At 50.1% G+C, this 22,381-nt stretch overlaps 1 protein-coding gene across 4 annotated transcripts in view; it reads right to left on the bottom strand.

Annotated features, from left to right (window-relative positions):
- The window catches only part of TLL2 (tolloid like 2), a 92,883-nt gene that overhangs the window by 44,256 nt on the left and 26,246 nt on the right, over positions 1–22,381 (bottom strand). For all 4 annotated transcript variants that reach the window (XM_055813022.1, XM_055813044.1, XM_055813028.1 and 1 more), the window contains one exon: positions 13,859–13,969. In XM_055813022.1, the coding sequence (XP_055668997.1) occupies positions 13,859–13,969 (111 nt within the window). The remainder of the gene's footprint in view (positions 1–13,858; positions 13,970–22,381) is intronic.

Below are 22,381 nucleotides of genomic sequence, written 5' to 3'. Positions count from 1 at the left end.
AGGCCCAGAAATACCCACCACCCTCCCACTGAATCCCTCTAAGACCTCAAAGCTACTCAGGAGGCAGCTGACTTGGACACATTCTAACATTGCCCCTCTTCTAGCTTTTGCCTGAAAATGCTGCCCTGGGGCAAGAGAGTTACCTAGCTGAAGGTGGAGGAGAAACATCAGTCTATCCCAGGACAGGTCAAGCTTCATTTCCAGGTGACACCTGTCCAGAATTTCAGTCTTAAACCCCATCACTGCCCACAGGAACTGTAGGTGCCTGAAATATTGCAGCTGAGAACACAAACCGCTCCGACATGGGAAGGGCGGTGGGATGAAACTTGCAACACTCCCTCTTTTCCAAAGTGGAGAAGTTCCCATTAAGATCAGAACCTCACACTTTCAGAGCAGTTCCAAGCCAGGATAACTTTTCCACTCCAGACTGATGGAGGCACTCTCCACGTTCACGGGATCCCCTCTTCCTTCCCAGGATGCTGCCCACCCAGGGGAAGGCTCCACAGCTGAACGCGGAAGGTAGCTACCACCACTACATTCATCGCCTCTGCTGAGGACTAAGGAGTCCCCGGTGAGTGCGGAGGATGTTGCCAGGTTCTCCTATTTTTCCAATTTAGCAGAGAATAACTTGACTGTACAGATAATTATCTGGTCTGAGGTGGATCAAAGAACAGCAAGACTTTTCCTGATGTGCTTTACTATGAAGGAAAGGCCGTTTCAGAGCTGGGATGCAACCTATGGAAAAAAGCACCATAAAACACATTTAGAAAACAATCTCACCCCTCCTGCCTATGCCTTGAAACAGCTCGCTGTGCCGGTCTTGCTCCACGCACAGGCTAGACACCTGCTGCAGCTCGCAGGCTGGGTTTCAAACAGGCTGCGATGAAGCATCGACAAAGCCGAGACGCGTGGGCAACCGCTCGCCACTGCTCACAGCTTCTGTGCTGCTGAACCCTGTTGTATTGCAACCATCAGGGAAGCTTCTGGAAGAACAGGATAAGTGAAACTTGATGTTACATGCTGCTTTTTAACTTCCTCATTAATCAGTGGTCAAAAACTTTTTAGTGTAGAAAAAACATTTTATTGCGCTGGATTTACTAACCACAGAGAAAGTGATGATTTTATTAAAACGAGCTCTGCTGGGAAAATGAGTTTCAGAATGCAGAACAGATGCTTCCCGGGGCTGGTGAGGAGTCTACAGCAAAAACCTTTCATAAACCCCTGGGCCCTGGAGATCTGAGCAAATGATTGGAGATAGATCCTTCAGCATTTCCTGCCAGTGGAATAGCTGAAGTTCCCTCAATTTACTTAAAGAAAAATAAATTAAAGAGGAGAATTCCGAACCCCCAGTTCCCTGCAGGAATCTGTTTTTCATATTCAGAGTAAGATGACTAGCTGCAATAACTCAGGAGAGTCCCAGGGTCCAGAGGCTTGACAAGCAGATGTGTCATCTCCCCATCAGCTCCGGGAATGCTCGCGCAGGGCGAGGACGCTGGCTTCCCAGGGAAGCCCACGAGAGGAGGATGGTGAACACAGCAAAGCGGACACACGGCTGCCACAGACACGAGCTGCAAAGCCCTTCATGCACCCAGCCCCTCTGCCGGCGCTGGGAGCAGGCAGGGCAGAAGCGCAGGCAGCACCGCTTCCCAGCACCCCATGTTTTCCCTGGGCATCCCCTGCTCTTCTGGAAGTGGCAACATCAAGTTTATAGTGATGCATACATTTGATGCATCTTCCTTTTAAAGAAAGCGTTGCAAGAAATGGGACAACCTGATCCAATGTTCCCACCAACCTTTCAACCAAAAGTCAATGCTTAAGGGGAGCAACGCTCTGTGGAGACAAGGGAGGACTGGGAAGACTGGGAGGGGGTTTCTGCAGGCTGTAACACCCACCTCTGTTCCCCAGGGTAAAAAGACAGAAGGATGAGAGAGAAAAGAAAGGAAAAAAGTTACCTACAACCTGTGTCATGTCACCGATTTCCTCCGGTGAGAAAGAGTCCTGCAAGTCCCTGCTTACAGTGCTTTTAACTGAAGTAAGTGAGAATTAAAAGCTAAAGCAAGCACACAAGCCCTTTGGCCATGTGGCACGGCCAGGTCCCCAGGCACAGTGTGCAGCTTCTCCCCCCAGCACAAAGCACCAGCGACCCCCCCAGCCATTGAACTTGACTTCTCATCAGTCTGATGGATCAAAATCTATTTCTAATGGGCACCTGCCTCGCCACCACATCCATTTCTGCTCACAACAATCCTCCTCCTTCAAAAGGAAAGAAAAACAAGCGAACCTGCAGGTGATAAGGAAAGTGGAAGAGCTGGCTGGGGTTCACCCGTTACTGTTCTAGCGGGGAGCACAACCCCCCCAGCCCCCCTCCGCTAACACCCCTTTCCCCCCAACCTGCGCAGCCTAATTGCTCCAGCCTGGCATCGCCAGGGCCCTTTGGCACAGCCCCGCAAGGCCCCAGCGCTGCTCCACAGCATCCCCTGCCCCTCTCCAGCTGTGGGCTCCCAGTCGGAGCCAGGGGCCCTCAGCAGCCCCGCCAGACCACCCCTCCCACCCAGCCTTCCTAATCCTTTTGTTTTCCCCCTACCTTGCTTATACTGGATAAAAATTAACTGAAAATGAAAACACTATGCTGGAAGCTAAACTATGTTTGAACACAATTAAAACTCCTTCCATGGAGAGCGTGCGGCGCCAGTGCAGAGACCTTTCCTCCAGCTTGCTTTCTGCCTGGATATTCAAACAATCCCAATTCTGGAGCTTCTTGGAGTGGTTTTGGTGCATTCTTGCCCCCCAGGAGCCCACCCCATGTTTAACAGGCAGCTGAGAACCCTTGGCAGATACAGTTGGGACACCCCATCTGCTGTGTCACCCCCACAGCTCTTCTAAAGGACACCCCAAACTGGCTGCCAACAGCAGGGAAACAGAGGCATGAGCCAGCATGGAGGCAGGACAAGTGAGGCTTGGAAAGGCTTTGGGAGCCCAAATCATTTGCAGCCACTAAAGAAGCTGCAGGGGAGCTTGGGGGGGGGGGGGGGGGGGGGGGCGGGGCAAGCAGCAGAGGAGCCTCCCTCACCGTGGCGAGCTGCCCGCTGAGTGCTGCCCCATCCATCCCGGGGAGCTGTGCGCCCGGTGGGGGAGTCACACCTCACACCCACCGAACTCTAGCAACACCATCAGCTGCAGAAGGAAGAGCAGCTAATCCCACCCTAACGCCGCCTTACGCGGCTTCTCTGCTCTGGGAAGTGGAGCGGCAAGATACGCCAAGTATTTCCTTTTGCCTCTGATCTTCGTCCTGCAGAAACTTGTTCCCCGTTCCCCAGGGCTGTCCAAGTCACCATCTGGCCTCAGAACTATGGCAGCAAACATAGGTCCAGCGTTTCAGCCTAAAACTAATTTGCTTTCTTTCCCCACTTGACAGCTGAATAAATACTTTGTCCTTGCCGTTTGAAAAGGGGAGCCACAGAGAAGGCTTTTTTGTGCACTGCAGCTACCAGCACCAGCCTTCTTTCCAAATTAGTCCTGAACAAGCGGCTCGAAGTGAACACATTTATTCCACAAACGTAACCCCTTTCTGTTCACAATCAACCATGAGCAGTTTACAACGTCTAATTTATTTGTTGTTTGCCGTTATCCATCAAGCCATTTTGACTACTGATTGTTTCTTGGACCTGCCAAGCTATTTCACTGAACAGGGTAAGCGACTTGCATTTTGTGGGCACAGCAACATCCCTGCTTGAAAGGGGAGCGCCCGAGGGTCGAGGCATCCCTGCCAGCCTCGCGGAGCGGCCGTGCTGCTGGGGCTGCTCTCAGAGCCTGCTCCTTGCCGGCCGCTTCTGCCCACAAATACACTTGCCAGAACGCTCTCGGGGACAGCCAAGCAGCCTAGACAGTTGAGGCAAATTCAGTTTTTCATTTGAGCAAGTATTTAGGGAAACTAGGCATTTGCCCAGCTCTGAAGCAAACGCATGATTTAGGCAATTCCACAGTTATTGGCTAAGCACTGTTGAATTTTACAATTAGGGTAATGGATTTAACTTCCAATGTAATTTCCATATGGATAAACCAATCTCCTCAAGCCCATGTGTTCCCTGCAATACAGTTAATTAATATAAAGCTATTTAATAATCTCCACTTAAACACAAAAGACTATTCAGGCTCTTCTGGCATTGGTAAAAGGAACAGCCTCCCAGCGTGTTACACCAGCTGTAGACAAGAGCAAAAGAAAATTTAATTAAGAGCAATCGAGAGCAAGACAGTTGCAAACAGAAATCAGATGTCATAACTGCTCTACACGGTGGCTACCCTGGCTCCTTGAAGGGTTAATCACGCCATCTAGCACCAACCGCCTGTTCGGAGATGTGCCCAGAGGTGAACGCAGGGGCTGGGGAAAGCAGTGGGGCTGGGAGCCAGGGCCAGGCCAAGCCGAGCAGGGAGCCACAGGGATTCGGCACTGTCCGTGTTGTGCCGGCACTGCCGCCGTGTCCAGAGCCGATGGTGGCACCAGGTCAGGTAGGAGGCTGTTCAGAAGCACAACCACAGAAACAGGCTGTTTGGAAGCAGCTTCAGCCATGACATCAGCACATGTAGTTTCTGCAGATGTCTTTGGGCTCTTAAAGAAAGCTAATTGCTCATTAACAAAATCCGACATGAATAATTTCTGACGTGCAGCTTTTGACAAGAGTAATACTGACTTACTGCCTTCCTGGCTGATTTTCGAAAGCAGCATTATGAATTGGACTTGCAGTATAAACACGACCAATGTTTCCACTGAGAACGAGTAAGTGGCAGAGCCTGAAATAGCTGGAGATTTTCGTTACAATGGAGAAAGCTTTATTGCTTGTGCAGATTAATTTGAGCAATATTGCAGAGCTCATAAAATCACTAAAAGAAATACTCTGTAAGGCTGAATGTTGGCTGCACAGCAGAAATAAAACCACTTATTTTGACAGGCGGGAGGCCACCATCCAGAAAAGTTGATTTCAGGGAACAGTGCATTTACAAAACAAACTTTGTGGTGCATGTGACCAGCTGCCATCGGGAACCCAGACAAGAGGGAAAAAATACAACTCGCTCCACGGGGAGCGCGGAGCCAGCAGCGGGGCTGTGGCACCTGGGCTGTGCTCCAGCAAGGGCCAGAGGGCACCTTCACCCACTGCCCCGGGCTCCCTTCACCCTGCCCTGCAGGACCTTCATCGCAAGCACAGGAGAAAGTGGAGATGGACTTTACTCCTCTGGTGGTGAGTGGAGCATTTCTCTGCTGGTTCCAAGCCAAGCTGGGAACACCACAGCCCATTGTGCGAGGGAGCACTGCAAGCCCCACTGGTCCCAACCAGTTTTGAAGCAACGTGTCACACTGGAAAGACCCTAGTCAGAAGACAATCAGAGCCTGCAGACCTTTTGGCGAGGCAGTTGGAGTAAAAAGACTCCAGCACCTCTTGTTGCTACTCAGGCACATCACAAGCAGCACCTCACCACCCAGGGAAGCAGTGGACAGCCCTCCATCACCATCTGATGTTGACCCAAGCGTTATATAGCATCCACAGACCACTCTCTCTCCCACATCATATTTCAAGGTCATATAAGGACTGTAAAAAACACAGCAAAAGTAGGTACAAAAACCGCGCTGGGAAGCAGGGATAACAGTAAGACAGCATTTGTCAGGGTGTGACATGGGTATCTCTCCATGGGTATCACCTAAGGGAGGTGTCTGAGGGGGCAAGTAAAGAGGAGAACAAACCTCCTTGGGTCAATATAGGAAAGGGAAAATGGCTGAACACACTGAACCCCCTCCAGGCAGGGGGCAAGGTGAAACTGCCTCCTGAGGGATGGGAATACGGCCCTCTGGGCTAGGGCTTACAGGGGGCCCAAGGGTGAGCATGACTCTAAAGCAGGAGAGCTGAATGTGCAACGCAAAGGAGCTTGTGGAGTGAGGGCATCAGAAGAATCCCTCGCGTTTACAAGGCAGCAGGAGCAAATAAATGAGCTGCTGCTCTGCACCCCTCTTCTGCCCCCACACCCAACAGCTAGGGGAATTCTGCTATACTGGAAGCAAGCAGCACAGAAAGGACAAACCAGCCTAGCCAAAAGCACAAAGCTGGCCTCTGCTGTGCTTTCAGAAGTGTAAGATGCAAAGCCCCTGCAAGCAGAATCCACACCTGTGGATGGAGCTGCAGCTTGCTGCGTGGGCCAGCACACATGCCATGCAGCGCATCCCCGGGGCTCTGGACCCAAAGCCCGTGCAATCACCCCACAGGCACTGTGCGACTGACAGATCAACCCATCAGCAGTGACAGGATGAGAACAGGGAGACACGCCTGACCAGCCAACTTCTCTGCTCCCGACAGCCACACTGTCCTGGCTCACAGCTGCTTCTCCAGCCTTGCAAGGGGGATCTGTCCTCTTTGCACATACACACCTCCCACGCTTTGGCACCTGGACTGGATCACCTTCCCTCCTCTCCCCTCACCAGGCACCAGACTGGCAGACTCTACTCCTGTGACTAGCAAAAGGCATCCCTAAGATCAGCAATTAGAGAGAAAAAACCCTCTCAACATTTTCCAAAAGGACTTGAAGTTGGCACTTGGGAATCAAAAAGAGTAAAGCATTTGGAGTAAAAATACCAACCCTAAAGATGAGCATTTGCTAGCAGGAGAGCCTTCACTACAGGGGGAATGAGAAGGTTCACCAGCCACAGCCAAGGGTCATGGGCTTTCCAGGCAATTATCTTTATGCCAGAGAAAAATCAGGAAGGTCTGAGAAGGTTGAATAGGATTGCAAGACTCTGGGCTGGAAGGAAAAAACATAATATCTGCTTTTCTGCAAAGAGGAGGTCACTGGTTCATTGCATGGAAATGCAGAACTGGGAAAGGGAGTGACTCAGAAAAGCAATGTGAACAAGAGCACTCTCAGCCCTAGAGGACTTACCCAATTCTTCCAAAGGGGAGCTCCTGCCTTGCCTTAGCAAACTACAGAAAATTCATGTCATGGTTGTCTGCTCTGGTAAAACCCCTGGCTGAACGGACCCAGAAAGGTAAACGCTGGGGCTAGTCATAGGCACATCATTTGGCACAGCTAAACGGATGTCAGCACTCGGCACCTGACCTAAGCCTTCGGCAGAGCAGGCTACGGCTCCTCCTCCTCTCCAGGGGCTGCAAAAAGACATCCCTGGAGCACGCCTCACACCTTGCAGAAAACTGAAAGGAGGTAGGGAAACAGCTGGACAGAGCCCTCAGACAGGTCTCTTGGAAGAAAGACTTTCCTCCACCCGCATAAGAGGAAGCAACCTTCACTAAAGGCTTCCTAGTGGAAGAGCAGACCCCTGTAGAGACTTCACAGATGTGTGTTATGTTACAGCACATACATAGTTATTTGCATTGCTCCCGGCCAGTTACAGCCAATGCAGCTCAGTCAGCACAACCCATAGATTTGCTCCAAGCCTAAATGAATGAAAGGTTGGGCATCAGGCAGCCCTGAACCCACCGATGCTGAAGTCCACCCCTTCTACCTTGAACCAAGTGCCACTACTGCAGAGCGCCAAAACACAAGTCACAAGGGAAAACCAGCTCTGCGCTTGGCATGCACGTGCCAGGTCAGCTGGATTTCACAGTCTCTCCTTCAAATCCATAAACCAGATCTTCCCCGGAATCTCAGTCAGTCATGGTCTAAAATCCCAGCATTTTGCATTCTTCTAGAAGGGCGTTTTGCACTAACTTAAATTTCACTAGAAACACACCAGGAGCATTAAAGAGGACTTGGGAGCAGTATCCAACACTACCAGTGGCCACAGCCCCTAGACGGATCGACCTCTCGCAGAGTGAAGCGGTGGACACCCTGCTGGCGCCTGCCCCCGGCAGCATCCCCTGGAGAAGGCCTTCCTCCACCCAGGGGCTGGGCAGCACAGCTCCTAGCGGGACAGCTGCTCTTAAGCAACCTGTCCTGCAAGCCACTCACCTGGGAATCAACACCTCGCCTCAAGAAGTAACCAGAGAGCGGTGAAACTCGTTTCAGGGGCTGACAGCCCACCACCCCTGAATGAAAAGCTGCCATGTAGGTTGCAAAGCACTGTGGTCACCCCCCTGGCAGGGCTGTGCACCCTTCTGCTCCCTCCCACATCCCACCGGGGTCTGCCTCCGTGCCCCAAGGCAGGTTACACATGCTGCACTAAAATCTGTGATTCCTGGGTTGTCGTGCTACAAAAGAAGATACAAGCCAGTCCTGAAACAGGAAGAGTCCCATGAAATAAACAGACCATGAGCATCCCAAAGCAAGAAAGGACAAAGCAGCCTTGTGCAGACATGGTGAAGCAGCAGAGCAGCGGCCAGCACTTCCACAGCACACTCCGGAGTGGCGGAGCTGGCTCATGCCGACAAAACAACCCCCTGCTCTTAGTCAGAAAAAGGTTAATGCAGAACTCCTGCCTGCCACATTTCCCAGAGAATAATGTGTGCGAATGTGCTGTCAGAGCCTCACAGCAGCCTCCGCCTCCCCTCTAATTTCAGTAGAAATCCCAGGATCAAATATATCCCTGTCCCAGCCACACTGCTATCTGAAGTATTACTCGCTCCAGCCAGCAAAGATGCTCTGTAAATCCCTCCTGCCACTCACCTGTGGCAATGTGAAAGCCTCATCGGGGCCTTCAAGCCACGAGCCTAAAATCCTCTCCAGATCAGAGGCAAAAAAAACTGTTTTGGCTGTTCTTGAAAAGCGTTCTTGGCAGAGGGGGTGCAAAGTGCTCAGCAGCATGCCCAGCACAGCATGGCACCAGCGAGGGCAGCCAGGCTCCCACGTCTCCTCATCTGCTGGTGCCAAACCCAGATGAGACAAACTTGCCTTTCTCACTCACAGAGCTGCCTTTCAGGGCTAGAAACTGCCTCCACAATAAAAAAAAAATAAAAAATCAGGAAAATAGATAATATATCAGAAAATCCACTTAATCCCCAAGCTGCTCGAAATGACTTACATTAAAGCCCTTAGGATTAAAGAGGCACGTCCTTCCCACAGGCACAGCAAGAAAAGCACTTCCCCGCTGCGGCCACTGCTTCAGCAGATAAGGCAATGAAGCAGAGGTGACCACCCTGGCCCAGAAGGGACCATTTGGGTCCGAAGGAGAGGGGACACTGGGCGCTTCCACAGCCTGCCTGCGGATCCCCTCGGTTCCCATTCCAAAGCCATCTAGGGGTTCTCAGCAGCAGAGGAATCCACAAAGCTTTGATTCAAGTTTCTTCTAAATTAAAATTATATTGTAAAAGCAAATATTTTCGCTAAAGTTTAAAAAAAAAAGAAAAAATCTATGAGAAACTTTTGAAAACTGTAAGTTCTTTGAAAAATCTCTCACTGAAGTGATGAGGAGCTGGTGAAGCATGGGCTTGCCGAGGACTGCGCTGGCTGGCAGATCTCCAGGCACCAGCTTCATTTCATTATGTTTGAACCATTATGGCATCTCTACAGGGCCAAACCCCAAGGGTATCCACTTCAGCATCACTACATGGGAACAACTGCTTTTCATAGTGAACATGACACCTAAACGTGGTCCCACAGCAACAGAGACAGGGAGGTAAGTAATGTAAACATTTAAAAGCCAAAATAACGCTTTCATTTTAACATCGCTTACTGTTTGTCCCCTCTTCTAGCTGAAAAAACATTTTTAAGGGGGATTTAAGAGGAAATTTCCCCTTTGGCAGATTGTTATGTGGCATTACAGGTGGTAACAGCAGGAAGAATGGGTGATGCAGAGGCCACAGTCTGACCTACAGAATCTCTTCTTATATGAAAAGCAGCAAGCAAAAAGATCACAAGCAATTCTGTGAGCTTAGGACCTAGGTTCAAAGGAGAACTGCCAACGGAAGGAAAAAAAAACAAACAATTTTTTTCCTGGTTTAGAAAACTAGAAAAATCTGAACTGAAAGAAAGGCCAAATGTCCAAGTTTAAACAGCTCTTTTACCAGATCACCGATGAGAGTAAAACTAAGCTTCAGGTAGAGCAGAGCTGAGGTTGAGATGCCTGTGGAAAGGGGCACAGAAGTCACACAACTGGCATGATTTGAACTGGATTGGAGGTCAGCACTTGGGAATAAAGCTTCAGGGAAATTCTGAAAGGGTCCAGGCAAGAAATGAGCTGGCTGGTGGCCCTGAGCCCGCCTAGAAGAGCCCGTCCCCTGGCATTCACTCAGAGATACTCGGTGCTGTGTGCAAACACCCCCTGCCAACTCACAGCTCAGAGCTTTAACCGAGGCAACAGAGATCAACATGCAGACACCTAAAAACTACTGAGATTAAATGGGCTACATGCAGCTGCAGACTGCCACCATGCCTGCCCTTCCCTCAGCAGGACCTGAAGAAAGCCCTGCTTTTATAAATGCGCCAGAGAAGGATGTTTGCACACAAGATGCTATTGCAAATCCTCCTGCAGTTTTCAGCTGCTCAGCCTGTGCTCTTCCCAACAAATGCTTGGAAAGAAGCTCCTTTGGAGCTATGGAGACTGCTCACAAGAATAAGGGCTATCAGGCCACATGCTGTACTCCAAAAGGCTTTAAGTGTGTAACACAAGCGATGTGACTCCCAGTGCAACGCCAGTTCCGTGTGACCTGTCTCGCACAAAAGAACCCAGGCATACTGGACAGGGATGCAAGGCCAAACAGGGACATCACTGCTGGAGCTCTGAAGCAAGGTACCAAGGTGGGTACCAAGGACACAGCTACGCCCAAGCGTAACCCCCGTGTGAGCAGCTTTCAAGGGGATTGCCAGAGAGCTCTGAGCCCACATCCCTCGGCAGGGAGGAACCACGACCCTGCTCCGTGACTTCACCGGGAAGACAACTCTATTTGGTCCATTGCCTTAAGTCCCAGATACCAGGAATAAAACACTAGCTCCAGTATTTGCTGAGAGAACACTCTGATACACTGACCTTCAAGGCATCCCACTCTCAAGCAGGCTCACAGATTTTGAGGGTCTGAAGAGCAACTCTGGCATTTCTGCAAGTGGGAGACTAATGCAGAAGACAAGCCTCGAGCACATCCATGCTGTGAAATCAAGCTCAGCACAGAGAGCTGTGGCAGAATCCAGATGGTCCTCAGATCAGATTCCCTTCCTTTCCCTCTCTCAAGGGCCTGGGGAAGGGCACAGCTATCTGTCTAGGCACAGGCTGGAAGAAGGGGGAAGCTTGAAACATCTGAGTCTCAGCCCTCACCAGTCAAGACAGAGCTTTTCATAAAGCAGATCATCTTCCATCGGATCCAGTGAAGAACCATGTCCCCCATCACCCGTAAGTACATACTTATACCAGATGTATAGATGTTATCAGCACCCACATAACAAGCAACAGGACAAGAGGAAACAGCCTCAAGCTGTGCCAGGGGAGGTTTACATTGGACATTAGGGAAAATTTCTCCATGGAAAGGGGCAGCCAAGCATTGGAACAGGCTGCCCAGGGAGGGGGGGGGGGGGCGGAGTTTCCATCCCTGGAAATGTTTAAAAAACGCATAGATGCAGTGCTTGGGGGCATGGTTTAGTGGTGGGCTTGGCAGTGCTGGGTTAACGGTTGGAGTTGATTTTCTCAGAGGTCTTTTTCCAACCTAAATGATTCTATGATTCTATGGGAACCTCATTCTTGCTCCAGAGCCTGACAGCTGCAGATGTTCCACACAAGCTAATAGGGTGTACACCTGTAAACAGCCCAGCAGTGTCAAACGGCACAGCTTTCAGCCCCCCTCCCCGCCAAACAGCACTTTCTGGGGACAAGGAAACAATGCAAGGGAAGAAGAATGCCTGGCATAATAGCGTGTTCAGAATCCCAGCTCCCAGATACGAAGAGCCTGTGTGTCTGCATATACGTATTAAGTACTTCCTCCACTATACAACTAATCCGATTAACAGCTTTAGGAAACTCTGAAATGTTATAATTCAAGAGGTCTTATTCATAAAAGGTCTTAGGCTGTTTCTGTACAGAGGTTGCATTCTTCCCATTGGAAATAAAAAAAACAGAGAGCAGGACTTTCTCCCAGGAAGAATGGGTCCCAGTCCCCACAGTGCTGAAGTAGACCACCATCTTAACTCACAGGAGTGTCAGGCAAGCCCTGCTGGAGCAGAATCAACCCTTTCTGCCCCTGCAGAGAGCCCCCTCAGAGGGCAGGTGGGCACAGAGACCCCCCTGTGCACCTTCTGCGGAAAGCACGACAGCCGCGGGGGCTGCCCGTTCCCCAGCTCGCATTTGCAGGGGCTGAAAGCCACGGGGAACAGCAAAGCCGGCTGGAGATGAGGACAGGGCCAAGTGAGCGATGGGACATCAACATTCACCTATTGCAAAGCATTGTATGATGCGACCAGCTTTGTCTCAGTCAATAAAAGGTGCTGGGAAGAGGCAAGTCCAACCACGCAACAAGCCATGGTTGTAAGACACCAGTGCCTGCACCATGTGATACAGATGTGGGTTTATAAAATTCAGTTTATTTGCCAGACGGCGTGGGTTTGGCACCAGCACCCAGTGAAAAAGAAATGTCCTGGATATGATAACTGAAAAAGCCACCAAAGCAAACCAGTACAGTCAAGCACTGTCTGGCTTTGCTTCCCCAGCAGCCTGCTCACCTGACTTCAGGAACAGACAAAGGGTCACTTACTTAGTCCTCATTTTCTGACTTACCTTCTGTTCTGAAGGCAACCTCCCCCCAACCACCCTCCTCACCTGAGAATGTGCCACAGCCCAAAACACGGTACAAACGGGCTAAGTGATGCAACAGTGCAGGATGACAGCACTCCCAGGGAGCAACCAGTGACCTGAAGTACCAGACAGCCCTCCTCCACCCAGAATTTCAGCATTTACATGAGTTTAATGAGTTACATCGACATCAAAAGCGTGCCTCTGTGTTGGATGTGTCATTTTTTGCACTCATCCCAACAGGCAGCCGGAGCACTGATCCCCAGAACAGTGTCTCCACGGTGCCTGGATGCTCTGAAATCAGAGCTAGGCAGTCACATGGACACAGAACCAGCCACTGGTCCTCACAAATGATACAATATGACCTGAGATGCACAGGGGTCAGGTGAACACATGATTTCACTGATTTCGGTCTCTACCCAACCTCTCACCCTACTTGCTGACCTGAGACTGTAACAGCCGGGAGAGAAAATAACTTTGTCCTGACACGTTTGGTCTCCAGTCCCCCTGGTATCTCTCGGAGCACAGGCTTCCAACAATTTTTCTCTTGCAGCATAAAGCAGAGCAGAGACAAAAATACTTCAGGGAGCGCCCCAAACCCTCCGAACCAGCTGCAGAGCAGAGCTGGAATCTGGTCAGAGCTCCCCAGTCCAGAAACAACTCTGGTCTGGCACAAGCTGGAGCACACGTAAGAGCTGTGCAGGGGCACAACAAAAGCACATGTTACCCCATCTATTGGCTTTACGGAAAACCAACATGACTGTTACCTATTTCAGTTATAGCATCACTTCAAGGGTAGTCAGCATGCAAGACTGCAGTGGGTTTTACCTAGGTAAAACTAGCTGAAAAAATGCACTATACCAGTAAGATGATACATCGCAAGAGAAGGGGGGAAGGACAATCAGAGTCAAAACTAACGCCAAACTGAAGTCCGACTTCAAACACATTTCCTTCCAAATCAGCAGAAAGGCAATTCCTTGTAGAGAGAGACCAGTGCTGTAAATTTGAAAATCTCCCTCAGACAAGACAGAATTCAGCTACATGAAATTGTGACTTGGATTTTAGCTACCGGAGCTCAGAGGTGGATGTCCCTGTCTCAGCCACGTGCCGACGCACCGCACACCCTGTCCTGGCTGCGGGACAGGCGCCATGGGCGAGGGACTGTCCTCGTCCCAGGTCAGGGGCAGAAGGCATCGCCCCGGCCGCCCTTACCTGAAGTGTGCCTTGCGCTGCCATCCGAGTGCTTTGTGAGGTCAACACTTCGGTCTATCTGAAACAGCTTCAGATCATCTTCGTCTAAAGCGATATCTCCCCAAAAGGCAGCTGGAGAGAAACAAACCGTGGTTAGTTTTTATTTTGGAAGTACAATTTCTCTGTGGTTTGCACAGTGCCTGAGAGGCAGTCACCCCATGGGCCAGAACAGGGTAACGCACAGCAGCGGTTTGAAACGCACAGACAGAGCAGGCACCGGCAGAGGCCAGGTGACAGCATTTCAGTCCAGCCGCTGCCCAGACCCCCCAAAAAGAGGTGATCAGCCGGGATTCCCAGCGTTACGTCCTGGCACAGGTCTGCTCCCAACCAGGCATTGAGGCGGTGGTGGTCCCTCATGATTAAAGCCTACAAAAGGGACAATCCCTGGCATTCACCCTCTTAGCACAAAGGAGCTAGCCAAGCCACAGCTCAGATACCGATGGAGATGTTGCCTCCGCAGCATCCCCAGGCTAACAACTTGCATAAGACAGGAGGACAGCAGTGAAGTGCTCAAGCTCAGCAGCCTGTATCTAAAGACTCCAGTTGCCAGCCTGCAGGACCCCATACACATGGTTAGCATCCTGCATCAGTCAAATCTGAGCTGAGAGCTGGCCTACCATTTCCACTTCAGTGGAGAAACACCAGTTATTTGTCCCCTTGTGGACCAGTTACCTAGATTTAAGTTTGCAGAGTTTTTAATTTTGTAAAAATGAGTATCAGTCAGAAGTCATGAAAATAAGGTAAACAAACTGGTAACTCAACATTCACAGCTCAGAGAAACAGGCTGGAAATAGTTTGAGTGGAAAAAATTATACCCCTGGAGCATCGTGACCACGTTGATTCTGCACAGTGCATAGTTACCATTGTGGGAATTGGAAAAAAATAAACAGAGGTGATGAGGCAGTTGACTGAGCAGAACAGATCTTTCCAAGATAACAAATAGGTTACAAACAGAGCTGTTGAAACTCATACGAGAAGCTTGCGTGGGCCAATAAAAAATAAGAAAAACCAGAGCAAATTAACCGGTGGTACAGTTCAAGAGAACTCTGTAAGCCAGGCAAGGAGTGATGCTGAGTGGCTGTCCGCAACAGTGACCAGATTTGATGGAATTGCTTTTTTCTTCTCTTGTTAAGTCAACAACATTTACACTACTTGGCAGGGGGGAAACATCCCACTTGCTACACTAGCAGCATCACTGATCGGAGAACGCTCGGTCTGAGAAACCAATGGGTTCTACTGATCACCTGGCTTTCAGCGCCGAGACCAAATGAAATACAGACCTTTGCCTGGGTGTCAGAAACCTGCCATCAGATCCACAGCAAAGGAATCGTGAAAGGCTAACTCAGAGTTTTTCCTAACATCACATGATGCTGGTTCTGAAGTGGCACACGCCTCCTCTGTTCTGCATCTCAGCACCTCAGCCAGTACAACAGCATCTGCCAGCATCACCAGCGTGGGACGCAGGAAGGGCAAGAAGCCTTTGCCTGCTACCGGGGACATCCCAGCTGCCACACACTGCCCAGCGGCAAAGCCCCTTCCCAGGAACGCAGCTGTCCCCCTGGTTACCCAGCCACAGCAGGGGATTGGAGATGACCTCAAGGGAGGCTGCCTCTGGCTTTTTGGCTGGGTCTCCGTAACAGTGCTACCAAACCCCAGAGTACAGAAACACAGCAACAGCCCCAGAGCAGGATGGAGTGCAGACAAGCCCACACGCAGACCGACACCAGCTGGAACTGGAACAGAGCCCCCCCCCTTTGCTACACAAGCACAGGGCTCTGTCACCCCGCAAGCTCTTAGAAATCCAAGCCCTCACGCAGAACAGAGGAGAACTTAAAATACTGTCAGATCCTCACCAGCTAACACACCTACCAGCATGGCCAAACATCCCAAGCTGACTGGGAATGGCCAGTGGAAGAAAGCAGAGACAGGCTCCTGTCTGCAGACACTGAGGTCTTCAATGAAGCTGACATAGCTCCTGTCTGAAGAATTTGAAAGCATGACATTTTGTCTACCCAGATAAATGACTTGCTCAGGACAAGGTAGCAGTGAAGGGGCCAAGATGCAAGCGGCATCCCATGCCCCCAGATTCCCTCCCCAGCCACATTCCATAAGTCATTACTATACCGGCCAACTAGATATCCATTCCCTACCCTCCTGCCGAACCCACCGTCCCATTTCAGCCCCAAACTAACTGCCACAACCTTGGGCTCCCAGCAGCTCCCCTCCCTCAGCACCACACCGTTTGTTCCTCAGGCTAAGGCAGCCCACGCCAAAGCACATCCTTCAGGGCAAGCCTGCAGCACAGATTTACACCAACAGGATTGTTACGTTTTCCTTCCCAATGGAAGGCAGCAGTTTTGTCCCAGCCCTAGCAAAGGAACCTCTTTCTGTTACAAAGCCATACATCATCCTGAGAGATGGCCCACTACAAAAGCTGAATTTCCCTAGCATTTATTTCCAGCTCTCTGCAGTCCCAGCATGCTCCAGGGAACCATGATTTATCACAGTCCCCAACCAGCCCAACAACTTTCCTCACTGGAAGTCCTGGCTGAGAATGCAGTGCTGCAACTTCTCCTGGGCTGTCAAAGGCTCCTTCCTAAAGGCACGCAACCCTGAAAGAGGCTTGCTTCCACCCAGAGGGAGCTGTCCCACAGGAAAGCCCAAGTAGTTTATTTTAAAGGGTCACAAGTTCAGAGATTGCTGGCAAATGAAGCATCTCAAGGCATCCCTTCTGATTTCCCTCACCAAGGTCTCCTTTTAATTTAATGTGGGAGGATTTCCAAAAAAAGAAAACAAAAACAAACAAAAAAAAAAAATCTCCGAACAGCAGGCTAATGAACTTGGAAACCAGTATTTCTCTTGGCAGAGAACTCCGCAGTGTACAGCCAGGTGCAGGCTCTTAGCGCTCGGCGCGACAGCGTGCCAGCTTTTCTTTAAGAAGATGCATTAATCGCTCCGGACAGTCGGAACAGAGCAGCTCTTATTGAGGTTGATGGAACCAATACGAGGCAGCTTGCTTCTGCCTGGACAAGTAACCTGCACCAGCCCCCCCAAACATTTAACCTCACCACCCCCCAGCATGTGCAATCAGACAGCACTTGTCTGTTGGGGCAAAGGGAAAGGACAACCGTGTTTGACAAACAAATCCAGCACCCAAATGGAAAAAGCAGCCTAGCAAAGCCGACTTTGCTTCCAGCACGGAGAACAGCCCATGCGCTGGTGCTGTGCGCTGAGCACAGGGATGCTATGGCACCTGGAAGGTATGGCAGGTACTGGGAGGGGAACACCTTCTAGCACGGGACAGGCTGAACAGTTTCTCCAAGGTGCTTCACACACAGCCACAGAGTCCAAACACACCGATGCCTTCACAGTCCTCATTTTCCACAGTAACCTTTTGCAGGGCTCTGGCAGGCTCACACTCCAAAGCAATGTGACATCCCAAAGCATCTTCTAAAATCTTCACTGCTTTTACCTGCAAATCACCTCCAACCTGTTTTTTCCCCCAGCACCCCGAGGCAATTCCCTTCTCCCATTCCCTGTCTCCATTTTCTCCTTTCCATGGTTCTGAGTAGCACAACCTGATTTCAAGGGAGAAAAATAATTTTGCTGACTCTTATGAGAACTCAATACAGAAGTGTTCACAGCAGTTTAAAAATATTCCTTTTCCATGAAAAGTGTGTGTCATCCAGGGCTTTTAACAAGATTTTTTTTTTATTTCCCCTCCACCCCCCCCAAAGACAACAAGTAGGAAAAAAAATCACCAAGAAAAACTTCTGGTATTCAGCCAGAAAAGTGAATAGCATTGCTCCTAAAAACACATCTCAAACCAAAATGCAATATTGTGATTTGTTAAAAACATCTCTAACACTTCAAAACAAATACCTGGAGATGGACATCCTTCACCCTCACTGCAGTCAGCTCTGAGTTTATACAAGTGTATGAGTGTAGAGGAATGAAGCTGGGTTAATTAGCATTGATAATATACAACTGTGGGCTGGCTTCAGGGGCTATGGGTTGGCACAGGTGCAGCTGTGGTTCGTTCTGTTAAGTAGTTGAAAGCCGATGAAGAGAGAGCAGCCAAGGAAGAAGCAGAGAGACAATGCGTGCCCTGGGTGAGGCAAGATGAGGAGAAGGCAGCAGAAGGACTGTATGAAGAGTATGCTGGTATGAGGTGGTAAAAGACCTTTGTTGCAGCTTGATAGTTTGGAGAGTGCTGCAGCATGGGAGCTGGCAGAACAATGTAACTCCACACTCGAGCAACACCACCCAACATCTGTGTTTGAACCGCTCTCCAGCCACCAAGCTGGAGCAAAACCTTCACCCATCTGCCTGCCACAACCACCTGCTGGGAAGCTCCAACTCCTGCACCAGGGCATCAGTGTAGCCTGTAGATTTCCTGGGATCACCAAAGCAGTCACCGCCCAGACGCTATGGGAGACCACGGCAACTTTCCCTGTAGCACCCACCAGGACCAGCTGTGACAGATTCACAGAAAAAGAACCCTCGGAACCAGGCATGCCCTGCCTGCTGGGAAAGCTCCCTCCATCCTGCTCCACCTCAGACACAGACTCTTTCACTGACTGAAGCTTCTATTAAGAAAAGGCAGGTTGTAGGTGATGAATGGGATCTGAACCCAGACTGGGGGCCATGCCCTCTAACGTGAGCCAAAGGAGCCCTCTTTCTGTGGGGCTAACTAAGTTAGTGCATGTCATCAGCTCAAGGGTCTCATCTGAATCAGGGCCAGCTGGCACAGCTCACGCCGACAGACTTCATTGCAGTTCTTCCAGCACAGTTTTAATGCGGTTTTGCTGGAAGGACTTTACTCTCACTTAGCTGGTTTCCAACAGTGCAGTACAGCAATGAGCGTGGAAAACAAATAGCAATGTGAACCCAAGCGGATGCCGCAGGCTCCTTCCATCAATACTCACGACTCAGGCTCGGTTTTCATGAATGTTCACAACCTCTGCATGTGGATGATAGCTGGGTTCCCAAGCAGAGATGCCTCATGGTGCAGAATATCCAAGGAAGAAATGTTTGCACAATCAACCTTGGCGTCCCGATTTTGCAAGCATCAACAGATGGCACTGTCAGGCAGCCTGCACAGCCTGCCTGGGGCTGCCTGACACAGGCTGGGCTGTGCCACCCAAGCGATAAGTCGCACCGGCTGCTCGTGGCTCACAGTGCGATTGAAGGGTGTGCTCCCAACCTGCCCCTGAGATCCATCCCACATCTATTTGTAAGGGACAATGTCTATCCCTGCCCAGATCTCTGCTCACCATCACCTGTGTTACTGAGAGATCCTGGGGCACCAGCTCCTCTGGTTCTAGAGTTGTTTCATACCCAAATAGTACAAGGGAACACCAGCCTTCCACCTCAGCAGCATGAGCTATGGGCAGGGGGTGCCGGGCACATGCAGACACAGGTAGGCAATACTGAGTGCCACCTCCTGGCAAACAACAATATGACTGTTCGTGCACCAGCAAAACCATCAGTTATTTTTGAGCATTTGCTGATGATTCCCCAACCTGACAGGTCTGACAGGCAGGAGATTTAATTTTCAGGGCCGGCCACACTTTCATTAGCACTAACCCTCTGCAGTCTAACAATAAATAAATAAATCAGCAGATCAAAGTGCGTTCTCAGTACCTCCATATTTATTTCTTTGCAGAAAGACAGGTCTGCTGCTGTTGCTGAACTGCCTGCTGGTGCAGGAACCAGCAAAACAGTATCCTGGAGGATGCTAAGATTTATACCTTGAAGAAAAATCAACACATTCCTTTGGGCAAAGTAACAACTGCGTCAGAGGGAAGAGCAAAGCCTCAAAATAAGGCAGAAACCAGCAAAAGAAGAGAGAGAATATATCCCAAATCAACACTTTGGAAGCAGGGCCAGATCCCGAGCATCAAACACTCAAGTCAAAAGAAGACAGGAAAGAAGCAGCACTAACAAGCAATAAAATAGCACCAAGACTGCCACATTCAGCCAGTTACATTTTCACCTGGACCAGTTTGTTTTTCCTTGGTAGGAACAATCAGAAGTTTCCCACTGGCCACCTTTGGGGATAAGCTGGCATGAAGGCTCCTGCAGTAACCCGCCCCAGCAGCAAGGGTGCCCGGAGCCAGAGCTGGTGCCTGGTGTCAGCGAGGGGCCCTGGTGACAGGGACTCAGAAATTCAGTTTTCAGTGGGCAGGAGCACATTTCAGAAGCAAGTCTCAGTTTGCAGAGGAATGCCCAAGATGACGGTCCACTTCTAAATGGCAACAAATACTTCAAAAACATCAAAACCTCCTGCGAATGAGGCTGAATCCCTGTTCAGACTTCTGCAGAAACCTGAATCGCCTAAATTATGGTGTGCAGCGCTCCCACAGCACACTCTCTTGGGAAGTTATCTGCAGGAGACCAAAACAGGCCAGGAATTCTGAGTCATGTTCAATGGATCTCCTTTCCTGAAAGGTGATGACGCAGGAACCAAGAAATATTTTGGGCTTGAGTTTGTCCAAAGCTGCAGAGATGCATGAGCATATGCAACGACCAGCTTTAAGGAACGATACCAGCTCTCCCTTGGCTGAATGCCATGTTGTTTCAACCAAGTACCAAAAAATTCAGTGGCATGAATTGTAGTGCTGCCATGGTTAGGTTAAGAGAAAGAGCTTTTCATTTTAATATTTGTAACCCTCCCACTGCTGGTGGCTTCCCTACTCACGGTCTTCATCTTTCCCACATTAACATGGCAGTCGCTCCAGCCCAGCGATCTGTGAACCGCTGCTGGTACCATGAGCGATGCCGAGGTATGTGAAGCAGGGAGCTGGCAATCCGTGCCACAGGCAGCAAAGCAGCTCCCTCTGCGGCGCTGAAATGGTTAAACACCTGCCTCTTCATTAGAAAGCACTGCAGGGGGATGTCTGCTGGTGCTGCAGACCACCTCACTGGGTTAAGAATGTTACTCCTCCGTAAAGTGGTCTGCAAAACGCAGGGGACTGGCTGAACCCCCCTTGCTTCCACACAAAGTGAACTGAGCTCTGTGAGCTCCGTAAAGTTTGTGCTGCTTTCTGCTCGGGGGGAAGGCAGGTGCCCTGTGGCAATGCTTCTGTGCGGGGGGCTTTGGCTGTGGTGCACCTCTGGATTTCTCTCCCTGGAGGCTGTATGCAGTCTGCAGCAGAAGCAGCTATCATGGACACACAAACCTATGTTGTTTGATCCCCAACACACGCAGAGCCACCCCACAGGCAATTAAATTAACTCAAGAGACCTCATTCCCATGCAAGTGAAACCAAGCTCTGCCACACCACTGCCATCTGCCCAGCAGCCCCGGCCCCCTCCCGCTGCCCAAGGGACACGGGTGTCCTCCCCACAGCTCCACCGCTGCCACAGATGCTCCACTCTGCTGAGCAGTGGCCTTGATTTCAGCACCTTCTTTTCTCACAAGCCAGGAAGGGCTTTCAGATCCAGCAAGCACCATGCCCCCACCTTGTGCCACCACCTCAAAGTGAGATTTTTTTTCCTCTGCAACTTCTGCCAGGTCAGCATTTCTTCCATCCACTCCAGTGCTAGCTCTTGGCTGGATACCACCCCATCCCATCCCTGTCTGGACATCCTTCCATTTGCTATTGCTTAGCGTTTGAGGAAGCAGTCTGCACATAAGGTAGGCTAGAAATAAACCCAAACATCTGTTACTGCACTGAGCTAGTGGACTATGAAGCAACAACCTCTCTTTAGAGCATCCAGGGATGATGAGAAAGCACTTGTTTTGTGCCTTTAGCTACCTACATCCATAAGCCAAGCAGCTGACACCTTCCTAGCCTGTAGAAGAGAATGCAGGGAAACTGCTAGTGTCCACAAGTCTCTGTGTTTTCCAAGTTACACAAAGTTCAGAGCCACATCAAGAAAAAGCCAACAGTGACTCAGAATAGACCTGCTGTCTTCTCTTCAAGCCAACAGTCTGGCCAGATGCCTTGCCAGAAACAAAACAAAAACCAAACTTTGATTTGCCAACTTCATGTAATTCAACCAATTCAACCATTATTTCTTCCGCCCTAGCTAGTTTAAGAAGTGCCAAAACCAGCATTTGCACTAAGCTACGAGCATTTTCTCCTCTTCTCAGCCCAATCAATTAAAACTGATTTTAGGAACACCCAGTACTGGCCTTACACCAAGAGGCTGTAACACACACAGTGTGTTTTTTTAAAATAAAACAGTTCTTTTACATGAAATATCCCACAGCCAGGCACTGTCAGCGTGTAACACGCAACAAGCACAAGCTGGGCACAGCCACGGTGCTCATATTGCCCATAAAGGCTGGAGCTGCTGCATCCACTCAGCCCAAAACTTCAGCAAGTTCTGCATCTCCCAGCCCTGCACTAGTGAGCATATTCAGTAATTTATTACAGAAATCAGAGGAAACAAAATTCCAGGATTGCCAGACCTTGGACTGCTGGGCACAGTGGAGTTTTCCCCTTAGAGCATCGTGGTATGTAGAAACTCCCT

Source organism: Falco peregrinus, chromosome 1, assembly GCF_023634155.1.
Source record: "Falco peregrinus isolate bFalPer1 chromosome 1, bFalPer1.pri, whole genome shotgun sequence".
NCBI classification, from domain to species: Eukaryota; Metazoa; Chordata; class Aves; order Falconiformes; family Falconidae; genus Falco; species Falco peregrinus.
This window is presented reverse-complemented; position numbering and strand designations above follow the sequence as displayed.